The sequence below is a fragment of the Macaca nemestrina genome, chromosome 9 (genome assembly GCF_043159975.1).
Source record: "Macaca nemestrina isolate mMacNem1 chromosome 9, mMacNem.hap1, whole genome shotgun sequence".
Classification (NCBI taxonomy): domain Eukaryota; kingdom Metazoa; phylum Chordata; class Mammalia; order Primates; family Cercopithecidae; genus Macaca; species Macaca nemestrina.
In genome coordinates this window covers 76,642,898-76,666,362 of record NC_092133.1, presented here as the reverse complement: position 1 = coordinate 76,666,362, position 23,465 = coordinate 76,642,898, and the positions used below count along the sequence as shown (strand labels likewise).

Below are 23,465 nucleotides of genomic sequence, written 5' to 3'. Positions count from 1 at the left end.
GGGTGAGGAAGCAGCAGGAGATGTCCACAAATAGCAGAGGCCTCTTGGCAAACAGGTCATGGGTGCGCTATGAACAAGCTCTGCTAGCCTCCACATTCTACAGGGGATGAGTTCTCCCCCAGCCTCCTCCTCCTCAGCTTCTCTCCAGGGGGTACCTATGACTGAGTGACCTCTGACACTCGGTGCCTCCAGGGTAAGAAAGTTCCCTTCAGAAGAGCAGCTAGCACAGCCATTATTGAGTCTGTCTCTGCCTCTACCGCCTCACGCCACTTCAGTCTCCTGAGATGAGCTCATAAGCCCAGCAAGACCGTGAGCTCATCTTGAGATGAGGATATAAATGGACAGAAGGCTCCACTCACAGCAGGGCTTTCACGGCTGCTATCCAGCACGGTCAGCCAAGAGAAGGCACGGAGTCTTACTGAGTGTCTCTTACGGACAGCATGCTTCACAGATAATGTCTGTCTTCTTAAAGCCTATCAGCTAACGCCTACTAGCAGTACACACACAGCCAAATTTAGGGTTATTAACTTGTTGCAGCAAGAGAGCACGTATGCAAGAGGAATCGTGGAACATGAAAAGGTGAAAGTTAGGAAAGCGTACTTACTAAGACGGGGGAGCTGGAGTTAAAGGTTCTTGGCAGGGACTGTTCAGAATCTGGAAACTAGGAAGTTGCTGGAACTGTCAGTAATTTTATCTACAGAACGCCAAAGTCATGAGATGTACACCCATGTTCATGGCCACACTATTCCTAATAGCCAAAAGGCAGAACCAATCCAAGTGTCCATTGACAGATGAATGGATAAATAACATGTGATGTATACATACTATGGAATATTATTCAGCCTTAAAAAGGCACGCATGCTACACATGAATGAATCTTGCAGACATTATGCTAAGCAAAATAAACCAGACACAAAAAAAGACAAATTCTGTATTATTCCACTTACGTGAGGTACCTAGAGTAGCCAAACTCATAGAGACAGAAAGTAGAATGGTGATTGCCAGGGGCTTGGAGGAGGGGAGAATGGGGAGTTATGTTTAATGGGTACAGAGTTTTGTTTTGGTAAGATGAAAAGTTTTCTGTGGATGGATAGCGGTGGCAGTTGAGTAACAATGTGAAGGGACTCAGTGCCACTGAACCGTATACTTAAAAATGGTTAAAATGGTAAATTTCATGTTACGTATATTTTACTACAATTTTTTTTAAAAAGTCACGTGGAATGACTGTTAGATCAGTTTGTCTGATGTCCTCTAAAAAAAACGGGTCCGCATGTGCTGGTTAGTGTTTGAGTTTAGATACTTTCTCCTGTATGCTGTGGCTTGGCTCGGTTTAACTGTTTTGCAAGTCACAGAGCAGATTTGCAATATGTGATTTGTGTTTTAATTCTCAGTTCCCCCATCTCAGACTAGCTGTCAGCAGAGCTGTTTTTCACTTTCTCAATCTCATTTAGTTGTTTGCTTGTTTGTTTATTCGTCTTAACAACTGAAAGCAGTACTAGATTCAAGATTCCAACCCAAAGCTGCCAGAATTCTCACCGTGGACTTTTCTATCATACGGGTCCTCTAAAGGTTAAAACGGCTCATTGAAATATGCACAATCTGTCTGTTCCTAACACATAACAGATTTAAATCCGTATCAACTATGCCAGGAACCCTAAAATACTCAGATAAATATGGCATTGCCTGATTTCCAGGACCTCACAGACTGCAGGGCAAAACATAAATACATAGTTATGTGTAAGAAATATAATAAATCTAGAAGGTAAATGATCATATGCCCATGTTAAATATCTACATAATTGTGATACTACTCACTTACATTTGGTTAGAATCCTTTCACAAAGAAGAGAATCTCCTTTTTCTAGAGATGAGATTCAAAATTAAAATGGAACACTACTAGAAAATTTAACACATTCACTTAGATTTCTCTGAAGCATAAACGATGGTGTTAAAAGAGTAGATTTAGATAAAGCAGAGAAAGAAAGCAGAGTAATTCCTAACAGATGCATCATAATTTAAAGCAGGAATCGGCAAATTTTTTCTGTAAAGGGCCAGAAAGTAAATATTTAAGGCCTTACAGGCCATATGCGGCCAAAGACAATATGTAAACAAATGAGTATGGCTGAATTCCAATAAAACTTTATTTATGAAGCTGAAATTTGAATTTAATGTAATTTTCACAGGTCATAAAATATTCTTCTTTTTTCCAAACATTTAAAAATGTAAAAGCCATTTTTATCTCTCAGGCTGTAGAAACACGAGCAGCAGGCTGAATTTGGCCTGCAGCTATAATTTGCCAACTCCTGCTTTCAAGCCTGACTTCTCCAAGTGTAACCCAGTCTGGCAGCATCAGCAACACCCAGGAGCTTGTCAGAAATACAGAACCTCATGCCCAATCCCAGATCTGCTGAAGGAGAACCTACATTTTCAACAACCATCATGTGTTTGTTTACGCAGTTTAAGGTCCACTCAGGTTGATACATGACTGTGGTCAATCCCTGTGCTTCCCAAGGAAGTGACCTTACCTTGGGAATGTTCTGAACCTCTCTGTGCCTCAGTTTCCCCATGTACAAGATAAAGATGATAGCATTTCCTCCCTTAAGCATGGCTGTGAGAATTCGCACGCGTGTACACACACACGCACACACATGGCTTAAAACAATGTTTGTCATTACCATAACAAAATCTTCTGTTATTTTCATAGCCACTCTCTGAAACAGGCAATGTTGAACTAATTTGACAGAAGAAACTGTAGTTCAAAAAATACAGAAATTCACCTAGGATCACAATTTAGTCCTGAGAATAATGATCAAAGGGACAAAAGGGGGACAAATGCCCCAGGCTCCCAGGTCTTCAAGCCCATGTGCCCCTCTCGGGGAACACTCTCCATAACCTCTCAGCTCATGCCCCTTAGATGATCCCTAAAAATACTTCGGATCTCCCCAAATCTGTACCCCAAGTTACCCTTTCATTCCTTGAAATTTATTTTCCATTAAGTCGCATAGTGTTTTTTTTACAACTTCTCTTTCTAGTTATAGATTGTAAATTTTTCCTTTGCTGAGTCTTGGAACTGACCAACTGTTTTTTATTATATTTGTAGGGCTCGGGGGAAAAAAAAAGGCAATTCCTTTATTTGAGAATCCTGACATTTATTAGCATAATAAAACTCTCAAGATGAAATTGCAGTTTTCCAGACAGTAATTTCATTTGCAGGACAACTTACAAGGGATTTATTTTAAAGCCAGGTAAAAAGGTAAAACCTAAAATATATGAGACATGCAGAAATTGCACGGCCCAAATAAAATGAAATAAATGTGTTAGGGATGGAAAACCCAGCTGTTGTCTCTCTCATATTAATTAGGGGTGACAGGAACAACAGCCCAGGGATTCAGGGCCTCAACCCATCTTGGTCTGCTTTCAAAGCTGCTGTTAGTTCTTGGAACAAAAGTTTCTTCCAACACCTTGAAAATCATCACATCATATCCCCCGACACATCATGGCTAAGGACTAAACTGTTGTTGTTATCGTGGTTGTTGTTAGAAATACCTTTTTCATTTGGACAGAGCTTTCATGTTTATCATTTAACTGACCTGCAAAAAAACCTAGTGACGGCCATACAGAAAATTCCCTTTTCAGTCATACTGAGGTTTACTGAAGTTAAATGACTTGGACAAAGTCACATAGTTGGTAAATCATCAGAGAGCCAAAACTAAAACATCATTCCTCTGCGTCCATAGAAATAAGGCAATTTTAATGATAATTTTAATGATAATCAATTAAGGCACATTAGAGTTCAGAAAGGAGGTTCCTTCCATCATTTCACTGTATGCATGCAGTGAGACAGGCAGACCTGGGAAAGCCACAGAGCTGAGTTGCAAAATTGATATTATTGAACACTTCTCTATGATGGGTTCTTATCCTGGATTCCCCAAAAGGTAGAGCCAGTGGCAAAAGCCTACAAGCTGCTACTTCATTCAGAAGTGCAATCCCAGAGCAACAGGAGAGAGCAGGGCAAGGCAGAGAAGAAGGAACAAACAGGAGCAGGGGGGTGTCATACTGATCCAGCCACCACTTGGTTTCATCGTGACTGGTTGCCCGATCTTGCAGGACTGTCTTCTAAAAGACCATTCAAACAGAGGCCTCTCAGAATAGTTCCTCCAGGAGGAAGAACGGGGAAAAAGCGATCTACCAGCCTGTGACTCCCATTCATCCCAGATTCACCACATGGGGCATTCACTTCCCATCTCTTCTGTCTTATGCCTCTGCAGCAACGGGAGACAGGACATGTGGCAAGCTACCACTGGCTTATGCTCACATGACACTGATCAACATAGGGAGGAAGAGCAGAACTCATGCAAAACTGGTTACAGTGCTGGTGGCTTGTGGTAGAGAAGTGACCAAGAATCTAAGGAACAGGTGAGGCAAGAGAAGAAGAGGGGCATAGCAGATGTTTGATACAGCCATCAAGTAAAATAAATTGTTCCCTAACATCCCTAGGGTCCCTTCATTCGTTCCCTCTCACCAAACACAATGCTGCAAGCATTATAATGCTAATAAGTTCCAGGGTGAGGATCTGAACCCGAGTTTTCTTGACTGTAAAGACTGTAATCTTCTCTTCATAATATACTACCTCTGTGTATATGGCTATAACTGTGGAACACAAGTATGCACCAATAGACACCATCACTGAGAGTTACTGAGGAGTTATTGGGTGAGTCTTCTTGTTAATATAAGGAACATACTGAGATTAAGTTGACAAGGGAATTAAAAGGACAATGAGGACAGAGCTAATCATTGGAGTAACCTGCATAAAGAGGGCCATATCCCAGACAGCAGAGCCACATTAGATTTCTCAAAACCATTCTTGCATTTATAACTCACCCCAGGTCTTGAAGACATCTGTAGGATTACATAAAACCATTGCAAAACCAGGGCCAAGATATGATTCAAAGATAGAGGAGAGTGACAAAAGAAGAGGCCAAATAAGGAAGTCAGGACAGTGTCAATCAGCTGCCCTGGAAACTGGGGCTCGCCTTAGATAATTCCAATGATAACATCAATAAGGGTAATAATGGAGATTATGAAAGATGCAGCATTTATGTTCTCCATAGAAATCCTTCATAATCTTCCATTATCACCATGATTTTATAGAGCGGCAAGTAGGAAATAATTTACGAGAAACCACTGCTAATTTGTGTTGGAAAACTTTTAGAAGATGTGCATTCATTAACAAACATTTACTGAATGTCTACCATATGTTAAATTTAGGGTTCGGCACTGGAATTATTTTGGATTATTAAAACATGGTCCACACACTGTAAAAGCTCAGTTTCTGGAAGCCATAACAAACAGGCTTTGTCTTCTAAGGTCATATAGCTAAGCTCTTCATGAAAGAGTTGCATGAGCTATTAGCAATTTCTGTCCTGATCACTGGGATGAGACCAGTAGCCCTATGCCATAGATGTCATATCCCTTGAGACATATTAATCTACTTTTTCCTCTGGATAGTGGTGGATCTTCCAGAAGGCCATAGAATTCGAGTTGAGAAGTTCTTAAGCTCAGTTCAAAAACAGGATGCCCAAAGGAATCCAACTGATAAGGAAAAAAAATATTATTCAAACAATGGATGGTAGTCTGGTGGGCTGTCCCTCTGTCCACAGGGTTCCTGAAGTAACTCTCCTCCTGAAACAGTGATAATTTCCTCCTAAAAGAGAAAAAAAGGAAAATCCATTTATCATCAAGACAGGGAAATACACATCTATGAGAGAGAGAGTGTGGTTCAAGACAGAGAAACTAAGAATATGCATCTGTCTCCCCTCATTCAGATTGCTAGAAATGACATTTTTAAAATCTGCCTTTAAAAAGAAATGAATTCATAAAAAGTACTGGAAAATAAAAAAATGCCATTGACAAAGTGAAACATATTGAAGAATCCTTGAAAAACAAAAGACATGCAGGAGGGGCTTGTCAGAGGAGTCAATGTGGGACACCAGTTACAGCAAGTTGAGGAAGGGTTGAGGGACTCCAGTAGGTGTTTGCCTCAAGCAGGTCGGGGAATGAGGAGATGCACATAGTTCCTTGGAAACCCCAAGAGATCCAAAAAGTTCAGACAGTCCCATGCCCAAAAGATGAGCCACTCACAGTCAGCTCCAACTCCTACAGCATGAAGACACTGGATTTGGGAAACAAAACTATATTCACTCATGATAGACAGAAAATTCAAAGTTGGACTATCACTTCATAGCCTAAAATTTATAGGCATTTAAGCAAAATTATAACCATAAAAGAAAGATGCTGAACTCAACAATAGAAATGATTTCCAGGAAAATATCAAGTCTATAAAGCAAACAGAAAAGGCTTTAAGAGATGTACATTAATCTCTCCTCAGCGGAATAAGAAATAAGTCATCCATGAAACGAGAATGGGCATTATTAAAAAAAAAAAAAAAAGAAGAACCAATTAAAGAACCTGGAAACCAAAAGCATGACCATTTAAATTAAAAGGAAAAAATTTCAGAAGAACTGAATAGCAGAACGCTCATAACTAAAGAGCAATTCAGCAGCTGAAAGAAATGTCACATCAAAAAGAAAGAGACATCCTAATAGAAAAATGGACAAAGGATATGAAAGGACGACTCACAGAAGAAATCTAAGTGGTCATGAAACGTGTGAAAAGATCCTCAGCATCAGTGGTAATCAGACAAATGCAAACTAAACCACAGTAGATTCAGTGTCTGCCCATCTGATGAGAAAAATGAAATGATTGAGAGGCCCCAGTGTTGGCAGCAGTGCAGGGAAACAGCCTCACATAGTTTTGGCAGGAGACTGAACTGGCGCCACATTTTTGGAGGGCAATCTGGCAGATCTTTCCTAATTAAAATGTGCATACTCTTCTCTCCAGCAATTCCAGTTCCAAGACCCATCCTAGAGAAATACTGCACATGTATCCATAGTGACACACACAGGGAAGTCTCTGCAGCACTGTTCAAGATCATGAAAAATCGGAAGCCAGGTAAGAGTGGTCATCAAAAGGAGAATGGGTAATTAAACTGTAATATGCATCCATACCATGGAATACCACACAGCATTTACAAGGTTTGGTATACAGATTAACATAGGAAGAGCTCATAGAAATATTTGAATGACAGTCAGCATGTCCTGAAATTACAAGTGTTAGATATATTGTTTCAGCACTTCACACAGTGATGTTTCATTAAAACTTTACAGTGACCTGAAGAGTTGAGTGCTACTATTAAACTCACTTCACTAAGATGGAAACTAAGGTGCAAAAGCTAAATAGTCGTCCAAAGTCAAACACATAAGTTAGAATTTTTTTTTTTTTTTTTTTTTTTTGAGACGGAGTCTGGCTCTGTCGCCCAGGCTGGAGTGCAGTGGCGCGATCTCGGCTCACTGCAAGCTCCGCCTCCCAGGTTCACGCCATTCTCCTCCCTCAGCCTCCCGAGTAGCTGGGACTACAGGCGCCCACAACCGCACCCGGCTAATTTTTTTGTATTTTTAGTAGAGACGGGGTTTCACCGTGGTCTCGATCTCCTGACCTTGTGATCCGCCCGCCTCGGCCTCCCAAAGTGCTGGGATTACAGGCGTGAGCCACCGCGCCCGGCCACGTAAGTTAGAATTTAAAACTCAGCAGCCTCATTTTAGGGACCATGCTTTTTAAAACTGCATTCAATTATTTAGTAAGCATGTTAAAAAATCAAGTCACTCATTTATATGTAAGGAAATATGCAACTCGGGCTGGTGTGGTGGTGCATGCCTGTAGTCCCAGCTACTAGGGAAGCTGAGTGGGAGGATCACTTGAGCCCAGGATCTTGGGGTTACAGTGAGCTATGATCACACCACTGCACTCCAGCCTAAGCAACAGAGTAAGACCTTGTCTCAAAAAAGGCTACACAACTTATGTGAAAAATAACAAAACTATATATTTCCTTATGTACATAAGTTTTTATGTTGCTGCTCAGGAGATATTTAGATAAGATACATGGCAAACTGATAAAGTGGAGGATGGAGACAGAGATTTGAAACGAATGAGGCTTTCACTTTGTATTGTGCTTGATTTTTCTTAGAATGTAATCATGAATTAATTGTATAATTAAAATTTTAATTTGTAGACGTTGGCCACCAGATCTCCACATTGGCATAAATGATATCTCTCCTTAGTGTTAGAAATGAAATTGTGAGTCTCAAAGGTTTTGATCTGGAAGAGAATAAAGATCTTCAGATATCTCTGGTTTAGCCTTTCTCTGGAACCTGAACTGAGTGAGGGGCATTTATCCTTTGCTTGAAACACTTCCAGGGACAAGGAACTCATCATTGCTAAAGCAGCTCCTATTATACAGGAAAAGCACACAATATGGTTTAGTGGAAAAAGTACATTCTTTAGAGGCAAACAGTCTGAGGCTTAACTCTTGGTCCTAACCATGAAAACTTAGCCCTGGTTTCCTAATCTGTGGAATGGGGCTAAGATGCCTCCCTCAGGCGTCTGCCACTGCTGAGGCTTGAGTAGGTAAACAAAGTGGATGGGAAAGCTGGAACTGGGCAGAGCCCCCTGCAACTCAGCAAGGCCTGCTGCCTCTGTAGAGTCCACCTCTGCGGGCAGGGCATAGCTGAACAAAAAGCAGCAGAAACTTCTGGAGACTTAAACGTCCCTGTCTGACAGCTCTGAAGAGAGCAGTGGTTCTCCCAGCATGGTGCTTGAGCTCTGAGAATGGACAGACTGCCTCCTCAAGTGGATGCCTGACCCCGTGTAGCCTAACTGGAAGATACCTCCCAGTAGGGGCTGACTGACACCTCATACAGGCGGGTGCGCCTCTGGGACAAAGCTTCCAGAGGAAGGATCATACAGCAATATTTACTGTTCTGCAATATTTGCTGTTCTGCAGCCTCCGCTGGTGATATTCAGGTAAACAGGGTCTGGAGTGGACCTCCAGCAAACTCCAACAGACCTGCAACTGAGGGACCCGACTGTCAGAAGAAAAACTAACAAACAGAAAGGAATAGCATCAACATCAACAAAAAGGACATCCACACCAAAACCCCATCTGTAGGTCACCAATATCAAAGACCAAAGGTAGATAAAACCACAAAGATGGGGAGAAACCAGAGCAGAAAAGCTGAAAATTCTAAAAACCAGAGCACTTCTTCTCCTCCAAAGGATTGCAGCCCCTTACCAGCAACAGAACAAAGCTGGACAGAGAATGATTTTGACAATCTGACAGAAGTAGGCTTCAGAAGGTCGGTAATAACAAACTTCTCCAAGCTAAAGGAGGATGTTTGAACCCATCGCAAGGAAGCAAAAAACCTTGAAAAAAGATTATAGATGAATGGCTAAGTAGAATAGTGTAGAGAAAACCTTAAATGACCTGATGGAGCTGAAATCCATGGCAGGAGAACTATGTGACACATGCGCAAGCTTTCAATAGCCAATTTGATCAAGTGGAAGAAAGCGTATCAGTGATTGAGGATCAAATGAATGAAATGAAGCAAGAAGAGAAATCTAAAGAAAAAAGAGAAAAAGAAATGAACAAAACCTGCAAGAAGTATGGGATTACGTAAAAAGACCAAATCTACGTCTGATTAGGGTACCTGAAAGGGAGGGGGAAAATGGAACCAAGTTGGAAAACACTCTTCAGGATATCATCCAGGAGAACTTCCCCAACCTAGCAAGGCAGGCCAACATTCAAATTCAGGAAATACAGAGAATGCCACAAAGACACTCCTCATGAAGAGCAACACCAAGACACATAATTGTCAAATTCACCGAGGCTGAAATGAAGAAAAAATGTTAAGGGCAGCCAGACAGAAAGGTCGGGTTACCCACAAAGGGAAGCCCATCAGACTAATAGCGGATCTCTCAGCAGAAACTCTACAAGCCAGAAGAGAGTGGGGGCCAATATTCAACATTCTTAAAGAAAAGAATTTTCAACCCAGAATCTCATATCCAGACAAACTAAGTTTCATAAGTGAAGGAGAAATAAAATCCTTTACAGACAAGCAAATGCTGAGAGATTTTGTCACCACCAGGCCTGCCCTACAAGAGCTCCTGAAGGAAGCACTAAACATGGAAAGGAACAACCAGTACCAGTCACTGCAAAACCATGCCAAATTGTAAAGACCATCGATGCTAGGAAGAAACTGCATCAACTAATGAGCAAAATAACCAGCAAACATCATAATGACAGGATCAAATTCAAACGTAACAGTATTAATCTTAAATGTAAATGGGCTAAATGCCCCAATTAAAAGACACAGACTGGCAAATTGGATAAAGAGTCAAGACCCATCCACGTGCTGTATTCAGGAGACCCATCTCACGTGCAGAGACACACATAGGCTCAAAATAAAGGGATGGAGGAAGATATACCAAGCAAATGGAAAGCAAAAAAAAAAAAGCAGGGGTTGCAGTCCTAGTCTCTGATAACACAGACTTTAAACCAACAAAGATCAAAAGAGACAAAGAAGGCCATTACGTAATAGTAAAGGGATCAATTCCACAAAAAGAGCTAACTATCCTAAATATATATGCACCCAATATGGGAGCACGCAGATTCATAAGGCAAGTCCTTAGAGATCTACAAAGAACTTAGGCTCCCACACAATAATAATGGGAGACTTTAACACCCCACTGTCAACATTAGACAGATCAACGAGACAGAAGGTTAACAAGGATATCCAGGACTTGAACTCAGCTCTGCACCAAGCAGACCTAACAGACATCTACAGAACTCTCCACCCCAAATCAACAGAATATACATTCTTCTCAGCACCACATCACACTTATTCCAAAATTGACCACATAGGGAAGTAAAGCACTCATCAGCAAACATAAAAGAACAGAAATCACAACAAACTGTCTCTCAGACCACAGTGCAATCAAATTAGAATCAAGACTAAGAAACTCACTCAAAACTGCACAACTACATGGAAACTGAACAACCTGCTCCTGAATGACTACTGGGTAAATAATGAAATGAAGGAAGAAATAAAGATGTTCTCTGAAACCAATGAGAACAAAGACACAACATACCAGAATCTCTGGGACGCATTTAAAGCAGTGTGTAGAGGGAAATTTATAGCACTAAATGCCCACAAGAGAAAGCAGAAAAGATCTAAAACCAACACCCTAACATCACAACTAAAAGAACTAGAGAAGCAAGAGCAAACAAATTCTAAAGCTGGCAGAAGGCAAGAAATAACTAAGATCAGAGCAGAACTGAAGGAGATAGAGACACAAAAAACCCTTCAAAAAATCAATGAATCCAGGAGCTGGTTTTTTGAAAAGATGAACAAAATTGATAGACCGCTAGCAGGACTAATAAAGAAGAAAAGAGAGAAGAATCAAATAGATGCAATAAAAAATGATAAAGGGGGTATCACCACCGATCCCACAGAAACACAAACGACCATCAGAGAATACTATAAACACCTCTATGCAAATGAACTAGAACATCTAGAAGAAATGGATAAACTCCTGGACACATACACCCTCCCAAGACTAAACCAGGAAGAGGTTGAATCTCTGAATAGACCAGTAACAGGTTCTGAAGTTGAGGCAATAATTAATAGCCTACCAACCAAAAAAAGTCCAGGACCAGGCAGATTAACAGCTGAATTGTACCAGAGGTACAAAGAGGAGGAGTGGTACCATTCCTTCTGAAACTATTCCAATCAACAAAAAAAGAGGGAATCCTCCCTAACTCATTTTATGAGGCCAGCGTCATCCTGATACCAAAGCCTGGCACAGACACAACAAAAAAAGAGAATTTTAGACCAATATTCCTGATGAACATCGATGCGAAAATCCTCAATAAAATACTGGCAAACTGAATCCAGCAGCACATCAAAAAGCTTATTCACCACGATCAAGTCAGCTTCATCCCTGGGATGCAAGGCTTGTTCAACATATGTAAATCAATAAATGTAATCCATCACATAAACAGAACCGATGACAAAAACCACATGATTATCTCAATTGATGCAGAAAAGGCCTTTGACAAAATTCAGCAGCCCTTCATGCCGAAAACTCTCAATAAACTAGGTACTGATAGAACATATCTCAAAATAATAAGAGCTATTTATGACAAATCCACAGCCAGTATCATACTGAATGGGCAAAAACTGGAAGCATTCCCTTTGAAAACTGGCACAAGACAGGGATGCCCTCTCTCACCACTCCTATTCAACATAGTGTTGGAAGTTCTGGCCAGGGCAATCAGGCAAGAGAAAGAAATAAAGGGTATTCAATTAGGAAAAGAGGAAGTCAAATTGTCCCTGTTTGCAGATAACATGACTGTATATTTAGGAAAAAAACCCCATCGTCTCAGCTCAAAAGCTCCTTAAGTTGATTAGCAACTTCAGCAAAGTCTCAGGATACAAAATCAATGTGCAAAAATCACAAGCATTCCTACACACCAACAACAGACAAAACAGAGAGCCAAATCATGAGTGAACTCTCATTTACAATTGCTTCAAATAGAATAAAATGCCTAGGAATCCAACTTACAAGGGATGTGAAGGACCTCTTCAAGGAGACTACAAACCATGCTCAACGAAATAAAAGAGGACACAAATGGAAGAACATTCCATGCTTATGGATAGGAAGAATCAGTATCATGAAAATGGCCAGACTGCCCAAGGTAATTTATAGATTCAATGCCATCCCCATCAAGCTACCAATGACTTTCTTCACAGAATTGGAAAAAACTACTTTAAAGTTCACATGGAACCAAAAAAGAGCCTGCATTGCCAAGACAATCCTAAGCAAAAGAACAAAGCTGGAGGCATCACGCTACCTGACTTCAAACTATACCACAAGGCTACAGTAACCAAAACTGCATGGTGCTGGTACCAAAACAGAGATATAGACAAACGGAACAGAACAAAGGCCTCAGAAATAACACAACACATCTACAACCATCTGATCTTTGACAAACCTGACAAAAACAAGAAATGAGGAAAGGATTCCCTATTTAATAAACGGTGCTGGGAAAACTGGCGAGCCATTATGTAGAAAGCTAAAACTGGATCCCTTCCTTACACCTTACATAAAAATTAATTCAAGATGGATTAAAGACTTAAATGTTAGACCTAAAACCATAAAAACCCTAGAAGAAAACCTAGGCAATACCACTCAGGACATAGGCATGGGCAAGGACTTCATGACTAAAACACCAAAAGCAATGGCAACAAAAGCCGAAATAGACAAATGGGATCTAATTAAACATAAGAGCTTCTGCATAGCAAAAAAAAACTACCATCAGAGTTAACAGACAACCTACAGAATGTGAGAAAAATTTTGCAATCTACCCATCGGACAAATGGCTAATATCCAGAATCCACAAAGAACTTAAACAAATTTACAAGAAAAAAACAACCCCATCAAAAAGTGGGCAAAGGATATGAACAGACACTTCTCAAAAGAAGACATTTATGCAGCCAACAGACACATGAAAAAATGCTCATCATCACTAGTCATCAGAGAAATGCAAATCAATACCACAATGAGATACCATCTCACACCAGTTAGAATGGTGATCATTAAAAAGTCAGGAAACAACAGATGCTGGAGGGGATGTGGAGAAATAGGAACGCTTCTACACTGTTGGTGGTAGCGTAAACTAGTTCAACCATTGTGGAAGACAGTGTGGCAGTTCCTCAGGGATCTAGAACTAGAAATACCATTTGACCCAGCAATCCTATTACTGGGTATATACCCAAAGGACTATAAACCATGCTACTATGAAGACACATGCATATGTATGTTTATTGCAGCACTATTCAACAATAGCAAAGACTTGGAACCAACCCAAATGTCCATCAATGATAGACTATATTAAGAAAATGTGGCACATATATACCATGGAATACTATGCAACCATAAAAAAGGATGAGTTCATTTACTTTGCAGGGATATGGATGAAGCTGGAAATCATCATTCTCAGCAAACTATCGCAAGGACAGAAAACCAAACACTGCATGTTCTCACTCATAGGTGGGAATTGAACAATGAGAACACTTGGACACAGGACAGGGAACATCACACACCGGGGCCTGTTGTGGGGTGGGGGGCAGGGGTAGGGATAGCATTAGGAGAAATACCTAATGTAAATGACGAGTTAATGGGTGCAGCAAACCTACATGGCACATGTATACCTATGTAACAAACCTGCATGTTCTGCACATATATCCTAAAACTTAACGTATAAGAAATAAAATAAATAAATAAAAAGATGCCTCCCTCACAGATCTATTGGTAAGATTAAATAAGAACATGGATGTAGAGCAACAGGGTCAGTACTTGACACAGAGAACGTGCCAATGTCCTCACATCCCCTCCCTTTCTCTTTCCTCTGTTTGTTAGAAGGCTCTTCCCAACACGTAGAAATCAACCTTGATCCTGGTTAGTCCAGTTTCCAGGCAGTACTCCACACCCAGTGCCCGAGTATCTGTGAATGGGTGATTCTCCATGGGTATTATTCATAAGGTCCAGGGCTGTCCCTGAAGTTCTAGGGACCTCCATGAAGAGACGAAGAAAAAGCAATACAAACCTAAGAGTCCCTATTATAGCAAAACCCCAGTGAGACCGTCAAGTCATTCTGTGAAACTATCTACACCCGCAAAACTTGGTTAGATGTCGGACGCCTGAGCTACCACCACTCTGCCCCTCGGAATCCTTCGTCCTGCCGTTCCAGGTCACTGAGTTCCACCTCCAGCTTTCTCCCAGTTACTAATGATGCCAACCGCCACACGAACATAAACGTTGCTTCTTACTACATACACTGCTTGGAAGACAACATCTTTCCCAATATAGGGTCCATGGTGGGAGGACAAATAACAAAAAGAATGCCGAGAAACAACACTTTCCATAAGCACTTCACAGTCACAAAGTGCTGCTACATACTTGACTTCATTTAATGCTCACAAGGTCCAAGCTAAAGTATTATTTACATCCATTTGACTGGCTAGGACACTGATGCTTGGTGAGCCTAAGGTGCTGGCTGAAGGTCACACGTGTACTAAGTAAGTGGTTAAGCTGGAGTTCAAATAAGAGACATGGTAACTCCACCACTACAAAAGCTTCTCTAATCACAGGGTTGCCTACTGCACTTCTGCTAACTCTCAGAAGCTGCTAAAGGCCTGGCTTGGAGGTCTTCATGAGAGACATTCTAGGGAATGAGTTGGAGATGAGACCCAGGCTTGGAGAAAGGGATGATCATCCAGTCCTTGTGTTAACAGGAGGGAGCACTCAGGTACCCAAGGTGAGAAGAGGCCTGAGGACCAGGGTAAGAGGTGCCCGCATGCCCCAGAGAGTGAAACAGAGAGCAGAACAGTGGGCCCTAGGGCCTGGTGGGAACAACCTCTGGTCTCTTCTGCCCTAATACTCTACATCTCTGAGACCCTCCAGCCCCACAGCCCAGAGCCAGCAAGCAGCCTTGCTTCTCTTGCTCTAGCTCTCTCTTCAGCTCGAGTTTCCACCAGTTTCGCCCCACCACCCGCCCCGAATGGTATCCCTATGAGGGATACCTTATGGAAATCAATGAGATCCGTGAGCGTTGCATGGCGATTGGGGTCCACTCCCAGGAAGCTGTAAAAATCCCCAGAGGCATCCACAAGAAAGTGCTTGAACCCTTTCTGCAGGCGGTAGGAGAGGGTGTAACCCCAGATTTTCTCACTGACCCGGACCAGGAATGCTCCCTCAGTCATGTTCTCCAGGAGATCTTCTGCATCTTCTCGGCTAATAATTCCTGATTTAAAATAGGAAGAAAAAAAAAAAAAAAAAACAGCAGGTTCTGCAACTGCCTCCCCATGATCCTCCACTCTTCCCTGCCCCGCACCCTGTGGCTCAGTGCACATGCCATCCACACAGTCCAAGATGCCAGGAAGAAAAGAGCCCCAAGGGCTGGCCAAGCACATGCCTCCTTCCATAGAGAGGGCGTCTTGGCCCAGCGCCACCCGCCGTGAGCCTGGGGGCAGAGTTTCTATTAGGACCTGAGTTGAGCACGCTTTCCTTCACATTGAGCCATGCTGATTTGGATTAATTGAGTAAGCAACGAATTAGTAGTGAGCTGTGATTATAGCATTATTGATTATAAATATAAGTCAACAGGCTTGTGAAAAGCCTTAAGAGGCCTGCTTTAAAGACTAGTCCAGAATGGCTGCTGATGACTAACTCACTTATTTCTCTAGTACCATAAATGAGCACCTAAAAACAGGGTTTTCCCTTAAAAAGTAAAAAGATTTCTTCCAAATACCTGTGAACACCAGGCAAAAAGTTTCTTAATAGGGGTATAGAATCAAGCTTCACTTCAGCTCAACGATCAAAACTTTCTAAGGACTTGCAGTCCTACACAATGTGGTTTCATCACAGTTTGGAAGTCTGGCTGGCCTTGGAGTCGTTGATATGCTGGTAGCAATCCCCTGAAATGCTCTCAGGGAGCTGCTGTCATCTGGGTGATGGAAAAGCGGTGATGTAGAGCAGGTTCCAGAGGCAGGTAGGTGGGAAGAGGAGGGGACGCCAGAAGACCTGGGTTACCCCCACCCCCTACCTCTGCCGACCTGGCTATGGAATTTTCAGCCAAGCCCTCAACATCTCCAATGTCCTTTGACATTTAGATGATCATAACCCAAATACTTAAAAGGTATGTTATGACTTTCAAGTTGAATAAAGGACTCAAACTCATTTCATACACGGAGAATAGCTGTGGAGATGATGGATCCTGTTGTCATCGGTTATTCCGGAGGAGAGGTGAATTGTAACACATTGTCCCTTTGCTCACCCATGGACTTACCCTTTCCACACTGTCAGTGATAGGCATGGGGATAGAGTGGCCGAGCTGCCTATCTCCACAACCCTGAGAGGCTCTGCACACCTGTGACTTCTCCCCAGTACCCAATGCCACTCCCGAGCCAGTCACAGTCAGGCTCCCCTCCCATCAATCTCCGGCCTCACAGGGCACACTTGAGACTTCCCTTGTGCCCAAGGCAGAGGACACAGAGGCAACCACACTGCCAAATGATCTACCCTTTAAAGATAGTTAGTGCAATCAGGGGTCACCTATTTCCTCCTTGCCCAGGACTTACAGCAAGAGGCATCCAAGCCAGTCACCCCTCCCCAGCCAAGCTCTAGAAGCAGAAAAGGAGGAAGAGTAAGAGAAGGAAGGAGGTGAGGAGCCCTTTCGCCACAGGGTGCCTGAAAAATAAACACTGTCCCATGCAAGAGGGAGGATGCGCCCCAGTGCTGCCCCCCAGAAGGTCTTGGAGGCTTCATGCAGAAAAGCTGGGACAGCCAAAAGAGGACCGAAAGGGAAAGTCCAGGATCCCTCAAAACTTGGCCCTGTCCTTCACCTACCTCCCTGCTCCAACACCAGAACACCTGGGCCCTAAAAGAGGCTGCAGTAGGGAGATAAGTAAGGGGAGCCAGAGGCAGGGCCAGGGCCTGGGAGGAAGAAGGACCAGAAGACATAACCCTCATCCCCACTCCAAGCACCTCAAGCTGAGGCACAGGCGGGGCTAGGGTTGGAGAGGAGGGGAGTGTTACTAGGGTGGGAAACTACAGTCAAATTAAATACGATTCAACTTTTTTTTCTTTTAAACAAGTGTCTTTATTGTAATGTTTATTACTTTTTCACTGATAAATAAAAATTGTATATATTTATGGTATACATGACATTTTGATATATGTATGCACTGTGGGATGGCTAAATCAATCTACTTAAGATTAACATATGCATTATCTCACATACTTACTTTTTGTGGTGAAGACACTTAAAAATCTACCCTCTTGGCTGGGTATAATAACTCATGCCTATAATCTCAGCACTTTGGGAGACTGAGGTGGAAGGATCACTTGAGCCCAGTAGTTCAAGACCAGCCTGGGCAACATAGCCACAATTGTTGTCTCCACACTTTTTGTGGAGACAACCATCTCCACAAAAAATTTAAAAATAATTTGGGCATGATGATGCACACTTACTTGGGAAACTGAGGCAAGAGGACCATTTGCAACCAGGAGTTCAAGGCTGCAGTGATCTGTGATCATTCCACTACACTCTAGCCTGGGTGACAGAGCAAGACTCTGCCTCAAACAAACAAACAAAAACTGTCTTGGCAATTTTCAAGTATACAACATATCATTAATTATAGTTACTATGCTGTACAATAGATCTCTTGAACTTATTCCTTCCGTCTAAATGAAATTTTATGTCCTTTGACCAACATCTCCCCAGTGCCTGCCTCTCCCAGCCCCTGGTAACCACCATTCCACTTTCTGCTTCTGGAAGTTCAACGTTTTCAGATTCCACATATAGGTGAGATCATGAGGTAGTTGTCTTTCTGGGCCTGACTTACTTCACTTAGCATAATGTCCTCTAGGTTCATCCACGTTGTCACAAATGACAGGATTTCATTCTTTTTAAAGGCCAAATACTATTCCATTGCGCTCATATACCACATCTCTTTATCCATTCAACTGTTAATAGACACTTAGGTTGGGCCTGGTGTGGTGGTTCAGGCCTATAATACCAGCACTTTAGGAGGCCAAGGTGGGAGGATCGCTTGAGCCCAGGAATTCAAAACCAGCCTGCGCAACATAGCAAGGCCCTGAATCTATAAAAATTAGCTGGGCATGGTGGCACATGCCTGTGGTCCCAGCTACTCAGGAGGCTGGGGTGAGAGAATCACATGAGCCTGGGAATTCAAGGCTGCAGTGAGCTACGATCATGCCACTACACTCTAGCCTGGATAACAGAGTAAGGCCCTATTTCAAAAATAAATAAATAAATAAATAAACAAACAAATACTTCCCTTGATTCTCTATTTTGGCTATTGTGAATAATGCTACAATCAACATGGCAGTATAGATATGTCTTCGACATACTGATTTCATATCCTTTGGATAAATATCCAGTAATGGGGTTGCTGAGATGATAGGGTACTTCTGCTTTAATTTTTAAGTATTTTCATACCTTAAGAGAATGTGCAAAGGGTCTCTTTCCTCCAACACTTGCCAACACATGTTATTTTGGGGACTTGACTTTTTAACATACCAAAATGACCAGTAATACCAAAGTGACGATGTCATGTGTCTCACCCACCTAAAACCCTTGAGCAGCTTCCCCCGACTTCCAGCAGAGCCCAAGCTCAGGCACAGCAGACAGCAGGCTCTATGCCCCGCCTCAACCTACCTCTCTGGGCTCATTGCACTGTTAGGTACTGGCTACTTCCCACAAGCCGACCTTGGACTGAGGCCACATCCCAGCCCCCTTCACTCTAGCTGACCCTGACTCCTCATCGAAAGCCCCATCCTCTTCTCTCCCCAGAATCATGGGCTATGGGCAGCCTATACTCTACCTTTGTGCAAGTTAGGAAAAGATGACCTTCTGAGTAATTGAATTAGAAAAACATGCCTCTCTGGGCCAAACCCACAAAGCTTACAGCTTGACTGAGAAAGGCGGTGCCTGCACATCAATCCTCTGTTATCCCCAACTATCCCCACCCCTCAGGTCCCCCTGTTCAGTGTGCAACCTGCTCAGCTGACCAGGAAATCCTTTATCTCCCAGGAGATTCTCTTGGATATCTCATATTTGGGTTTTTGTAACATCCTACCAAAACCTTACAGTAGATTAGTAAATAGGCTGTGAGCAGCTCAAGGCTGGGGCCTGTGGCTGCCATGGGAGCAAGCCGCCCAGGCCTCCCTCCAAGACAGAGACCTGTTTCTGGGAGCAGCATTGTGCCCTTCAGGATCCTCCATGGGGTCATGCTCTCCCCAGGGTGCTTCCAGCCAAGGGCAGGGCACAGGGGTGCTAGAGCCACCATTCCTACCCAAGGCAGGACTCCTCGAGCAGGCAGTCTTTGCTCTGGGGCTCTCAAACAGCCTGGCCAAGATTTTTCTCTGGGCTGCACTCCAGGAGCAGGCTCCCTTACCAGTCATCCTTCTTCCCTCTCTCCCTCCACAGGTGTCAGATGTGTACCATGTTCTGAAGACTCTCCCTACCTTCTCCCACACCCTCCCCTCTTTGTCTCTCACAGGCATTTCCTCCAATCAATCTCTTCCTCTTCTGCTTCACGGAAGACCTGATGGACACAGACACCTCATCTTTACATCCTCCATGCCTGGAACATTGGCAGGGATTCTGGAACAGTGATCAAGAGCACGGACACAAATCATAGCCCAGGGACTTACTCCATGGGTGGTCTTAAGAGCAGGTGACTTCAACCTCTCTGAAACCAAGTTTGACGTCCCATCTATTAAGTGTTAGTGATACAACAGCTACATCTTAAGGCTGTTTGAGAATTAATAAGTTAATACATGAATATGTTTAGTACAGTGCTTAAAAATCACAATAAATATCTAATACAATATAACTAGCTGCACTGGATGCACTAAGTATTCTACACATGTGTTAGTGTTACACACTGCCTGGTGCTGGTAGCTGCAATGGTCATAGGACTGTCAGGCTGTGTCCCCCCTGCCCCACAACCCCTGACACACACACAGTCAATTCTCTCAAACATGGGCTGCTGAAGGTGACTTCCTCCTAGGGGGCCCAAGCCTGTGCCATAAACTTAGCTGGGCCATTTCTGGGAGACTGTCCAGGTCTCTGTGAATTCTGCCTCCTCTTTGATATTGCTGATATAGTTTGAATGTGTGTCCTCTCTCAATCTCATGTTGAATTGTAATCTGCAGTGTCGGAGGTGGGGCTAGTGGGAGGTGATTTCTCATGAATGGTTTAGCACCATCCCCTTGATGCTATCCTCAGGATAGTGAGTGAGTTCTTATGAGATCTGGTTGTTTAAAAGTCTGTAGGATCTTCCCCCTCACTCTCTCTCTCTTGCTCCCCGTCTCACCATGTGATATGCCGGCTTCCCCTTTGCCTTCCACCATGGATTTGAAGCTTCCTGAGGCCTCACTGCAAGCCAAGCAGATGCTAGGGCCATACTTCCTGTACAGCCTATAGAACTGGGAGCCTATTAAAACTCTTTTCTATATATTAATAAATTACCCAGTCTTGGGTATTTCTTTTTTTTTTGAGACAGAGTCTCGCTCTGTCACCCAGGCTGGGGTATAGTGGCGCGATCTCGACTCACTGCAACCTCCGCCTCCCAGGTTCAAGCAATGCTCCTGCCTTAGGCTCCTGAGTAGCTGGGATTACAGGCGTGCACCACCATACCTGGCTAATTTTTGTATTTTTTGTAGAGACAGAGTTTCACCATGTTGGTCAAGCTGGTCTCAAACTCCTGACCTCATAATCCACCTGCCTCAGCCTCCCAAAGTGCTGGGATTACAGGCATGAGCCACTGTGCCCGGCAGGGTATTTATTTATAGCAATGCAAGAATGGCCTAACACATTTGCCTGGAAATCAAAATTGCAATTTGGCACAAAGCCAAAGGTAATATAACCTCATAGTTCAGGATAGCAAATAGCATTCTGTAGAAAACCCAACCCCTCTAGAGAATTAGTGTAGGATGCTTGCAAGGAGAAGCTATGTTTTCCTTCCCCATTTACTTTGCCCTCTGTATGAGTCCATTTTCACACCCCCGATAAAGACATATCTGAGACTAGTCAAATTAAAAAAGCTTATCGAACTTACAGTTCCACATGGCTGGGGAGGCCTCACAATCATGGCGGAAGGCAAGGAGGAACTCACATCTTATGTGGATAGCAGCAGGCAAAGAGAGGAGCTTCTGTAGGGAACCTCCCCCTTATAATACCGTCAGATCTCATAAGACTTATTTGCTATCACGAGAATAGCACAGGAAAGACCTGCTTCCATTACTCAGTTACCTCCCACTGGGTCCCTCCTGAACACGTGGGAATTCAAGATGAAATTTGGGTGGGGACACAGCCAAACCATATCACCCTCTCATCTCTCTCTCCCCCTGGATTGCCTCTCAGCCAACTGCAGAGTGTCTGGGAAATAAGCATGAATCATCACCCACCTCTGCTTCTTTTGAGCACTCTACAACCTCCTGGCTGAGGAAACAGGGGAGGGCCCCAACTCACCCCTTCCAGCTAGGGAGCTAACATACTGTCAGAGTCCTTGAAACTTTCTCACTACTAACGAGTGGGCCTGGCTAAGGGATGCAGCCTAACCAGCCAACGCTCCAGGGTGACAATTTTAGAATGAATATTGGAGAATGCAACTGAAGATGGATTCTGAGCCAGTTCTCATTCCCAGACAATGGTAAACATTGTTTCTCCTATAGTTTCCAGGAACATTTTCTCTCCCCACTTCCTTCCTTTTCTTCCTTTTCTCCTTCCTCTCTTTAATAAATACGTATGAAGTGCCGTCTAGAAGCCGGGCCCCAAGCTGGGCACCTGGGAGTCAGCAGTGAATGAGAAACAGTTCTTGCCTTCCAGAAGCTCTGACTCTGGACAGAAATGAAGACTGATGGGAATTTTTTAATATAAAAATAAAAGGTTAACTGTAAGCAATGGTGATAAAGGCCACATAAGCTATTGAATCAGACACTGTGGCTGCACCTAGGGGAGGCGCCCCACCCAGTTCTGGAGCCCAGGGGCAGAAGTGATGGTTAGACTGAGTCCAGAAAGGGACAAGAGTGGGCAAGGCAAGGAGGGAAGATTGTAAAAGTCATTAGCACATGGCTCTTTGTGGCTGGAGCGGGGGGTTAGGTGGGAGCTGGGCAGCGGCCAGAGGTGTAGGATAGGCAGCAGTCAAGCTCCAAAGGGCTCTCCACACCACTGAAAGGATTAATTCTGAAGGCAGTGGACAGCCACTGATGTTTCCTATACAGAAGAAAGATACAAGAATGTTCAAGTGTGGAATATAGATTGAAGGATTATGGTTCAGAGCCAAGGATTTCAGCTCAGTGAGGGCTTCCTCACTTAAGAATTGCTTCATGGCTACATTTCACAGTGTACCATTGATATCTGGCTCTCTGACCCCTACCCTCCCAGAAATGGCTTCCATTTTGAGGCATAGAGGTAAAGGGACACACTGAAGCTCCTGTGAGACGCTTATGTCACAGCCAGCACTGGGCACCATCTGGGGCCTCTGTGACCCTTCTCCTTTGGTCTTCCTACCAACCCTCATCACCAGTTCACAACTGAGGACACTGAATGTCAGGAAAAGAAGGGATTCACCCAAATTCACAGAGCTTAATATTCACAGAGAATCTATTAAGTGGTGGAGGCAGATTTGAACACAGGTCCTCAGATTCCAAGTCCAGTGCTCTCTCTGCTCTATACCATGTTGTCTCATGCAAAGGATGGTAAATGCTGTGAAATAAACAAGAAGGAAGAGGTTGAGAAATCAGGGAAGGCTCTGTGGAGGCACTGAACAGGAATGTGAGGTGGGCCTTGAAGGTCGGATAGATTCTGTGTAAGCAGTGAGGAGTAGTAATGAGGTGTGAGGGAGAAGAAGGGACCAGATGAGTGAAAAGTCAGAGTGAGGACCAGAAATGACACATCCATGGGGCATTTATATAAA

The 23,465-nt window shown here is 43.3% G+C and overlaps 1 protein-coding gene across 2 annotated transcripts in view; it reads right to left on the bottom strand.

Moving 5' to 3' along the window:
- Positions 1-2,207: 2,207 nt before the first annotated feature.
- Positions 2,208-23,465, bottom strand: part of LOC105465935 (SH2 domain containing 4B) — a 112,708-nt gene continuing 91,450 nt past the window's right edge. The window contains exons 7-8 of one of the 2 annotated variants that reach the window (XM_071069817.1): positions 15,540-15,760; positions 2,209-5,704 (exon numbers count right to left, since the gene is read on the bottom strand). In XM_071069817.1, coding sequence (XP_070925918.1) covers positions 5,612-5,704; positions 15,540-15,760 — 314 coding nt within the window. In that variant the 3' untranslated portion in view covers positions 2,209-5,611. Of the gene's footprint in view, positions 5,705-15,539; positions 15,761-23,465 lie in introns of both variants that reach the window. The other variant, XM_011714572.3, reaches the window with a different exon arrangement.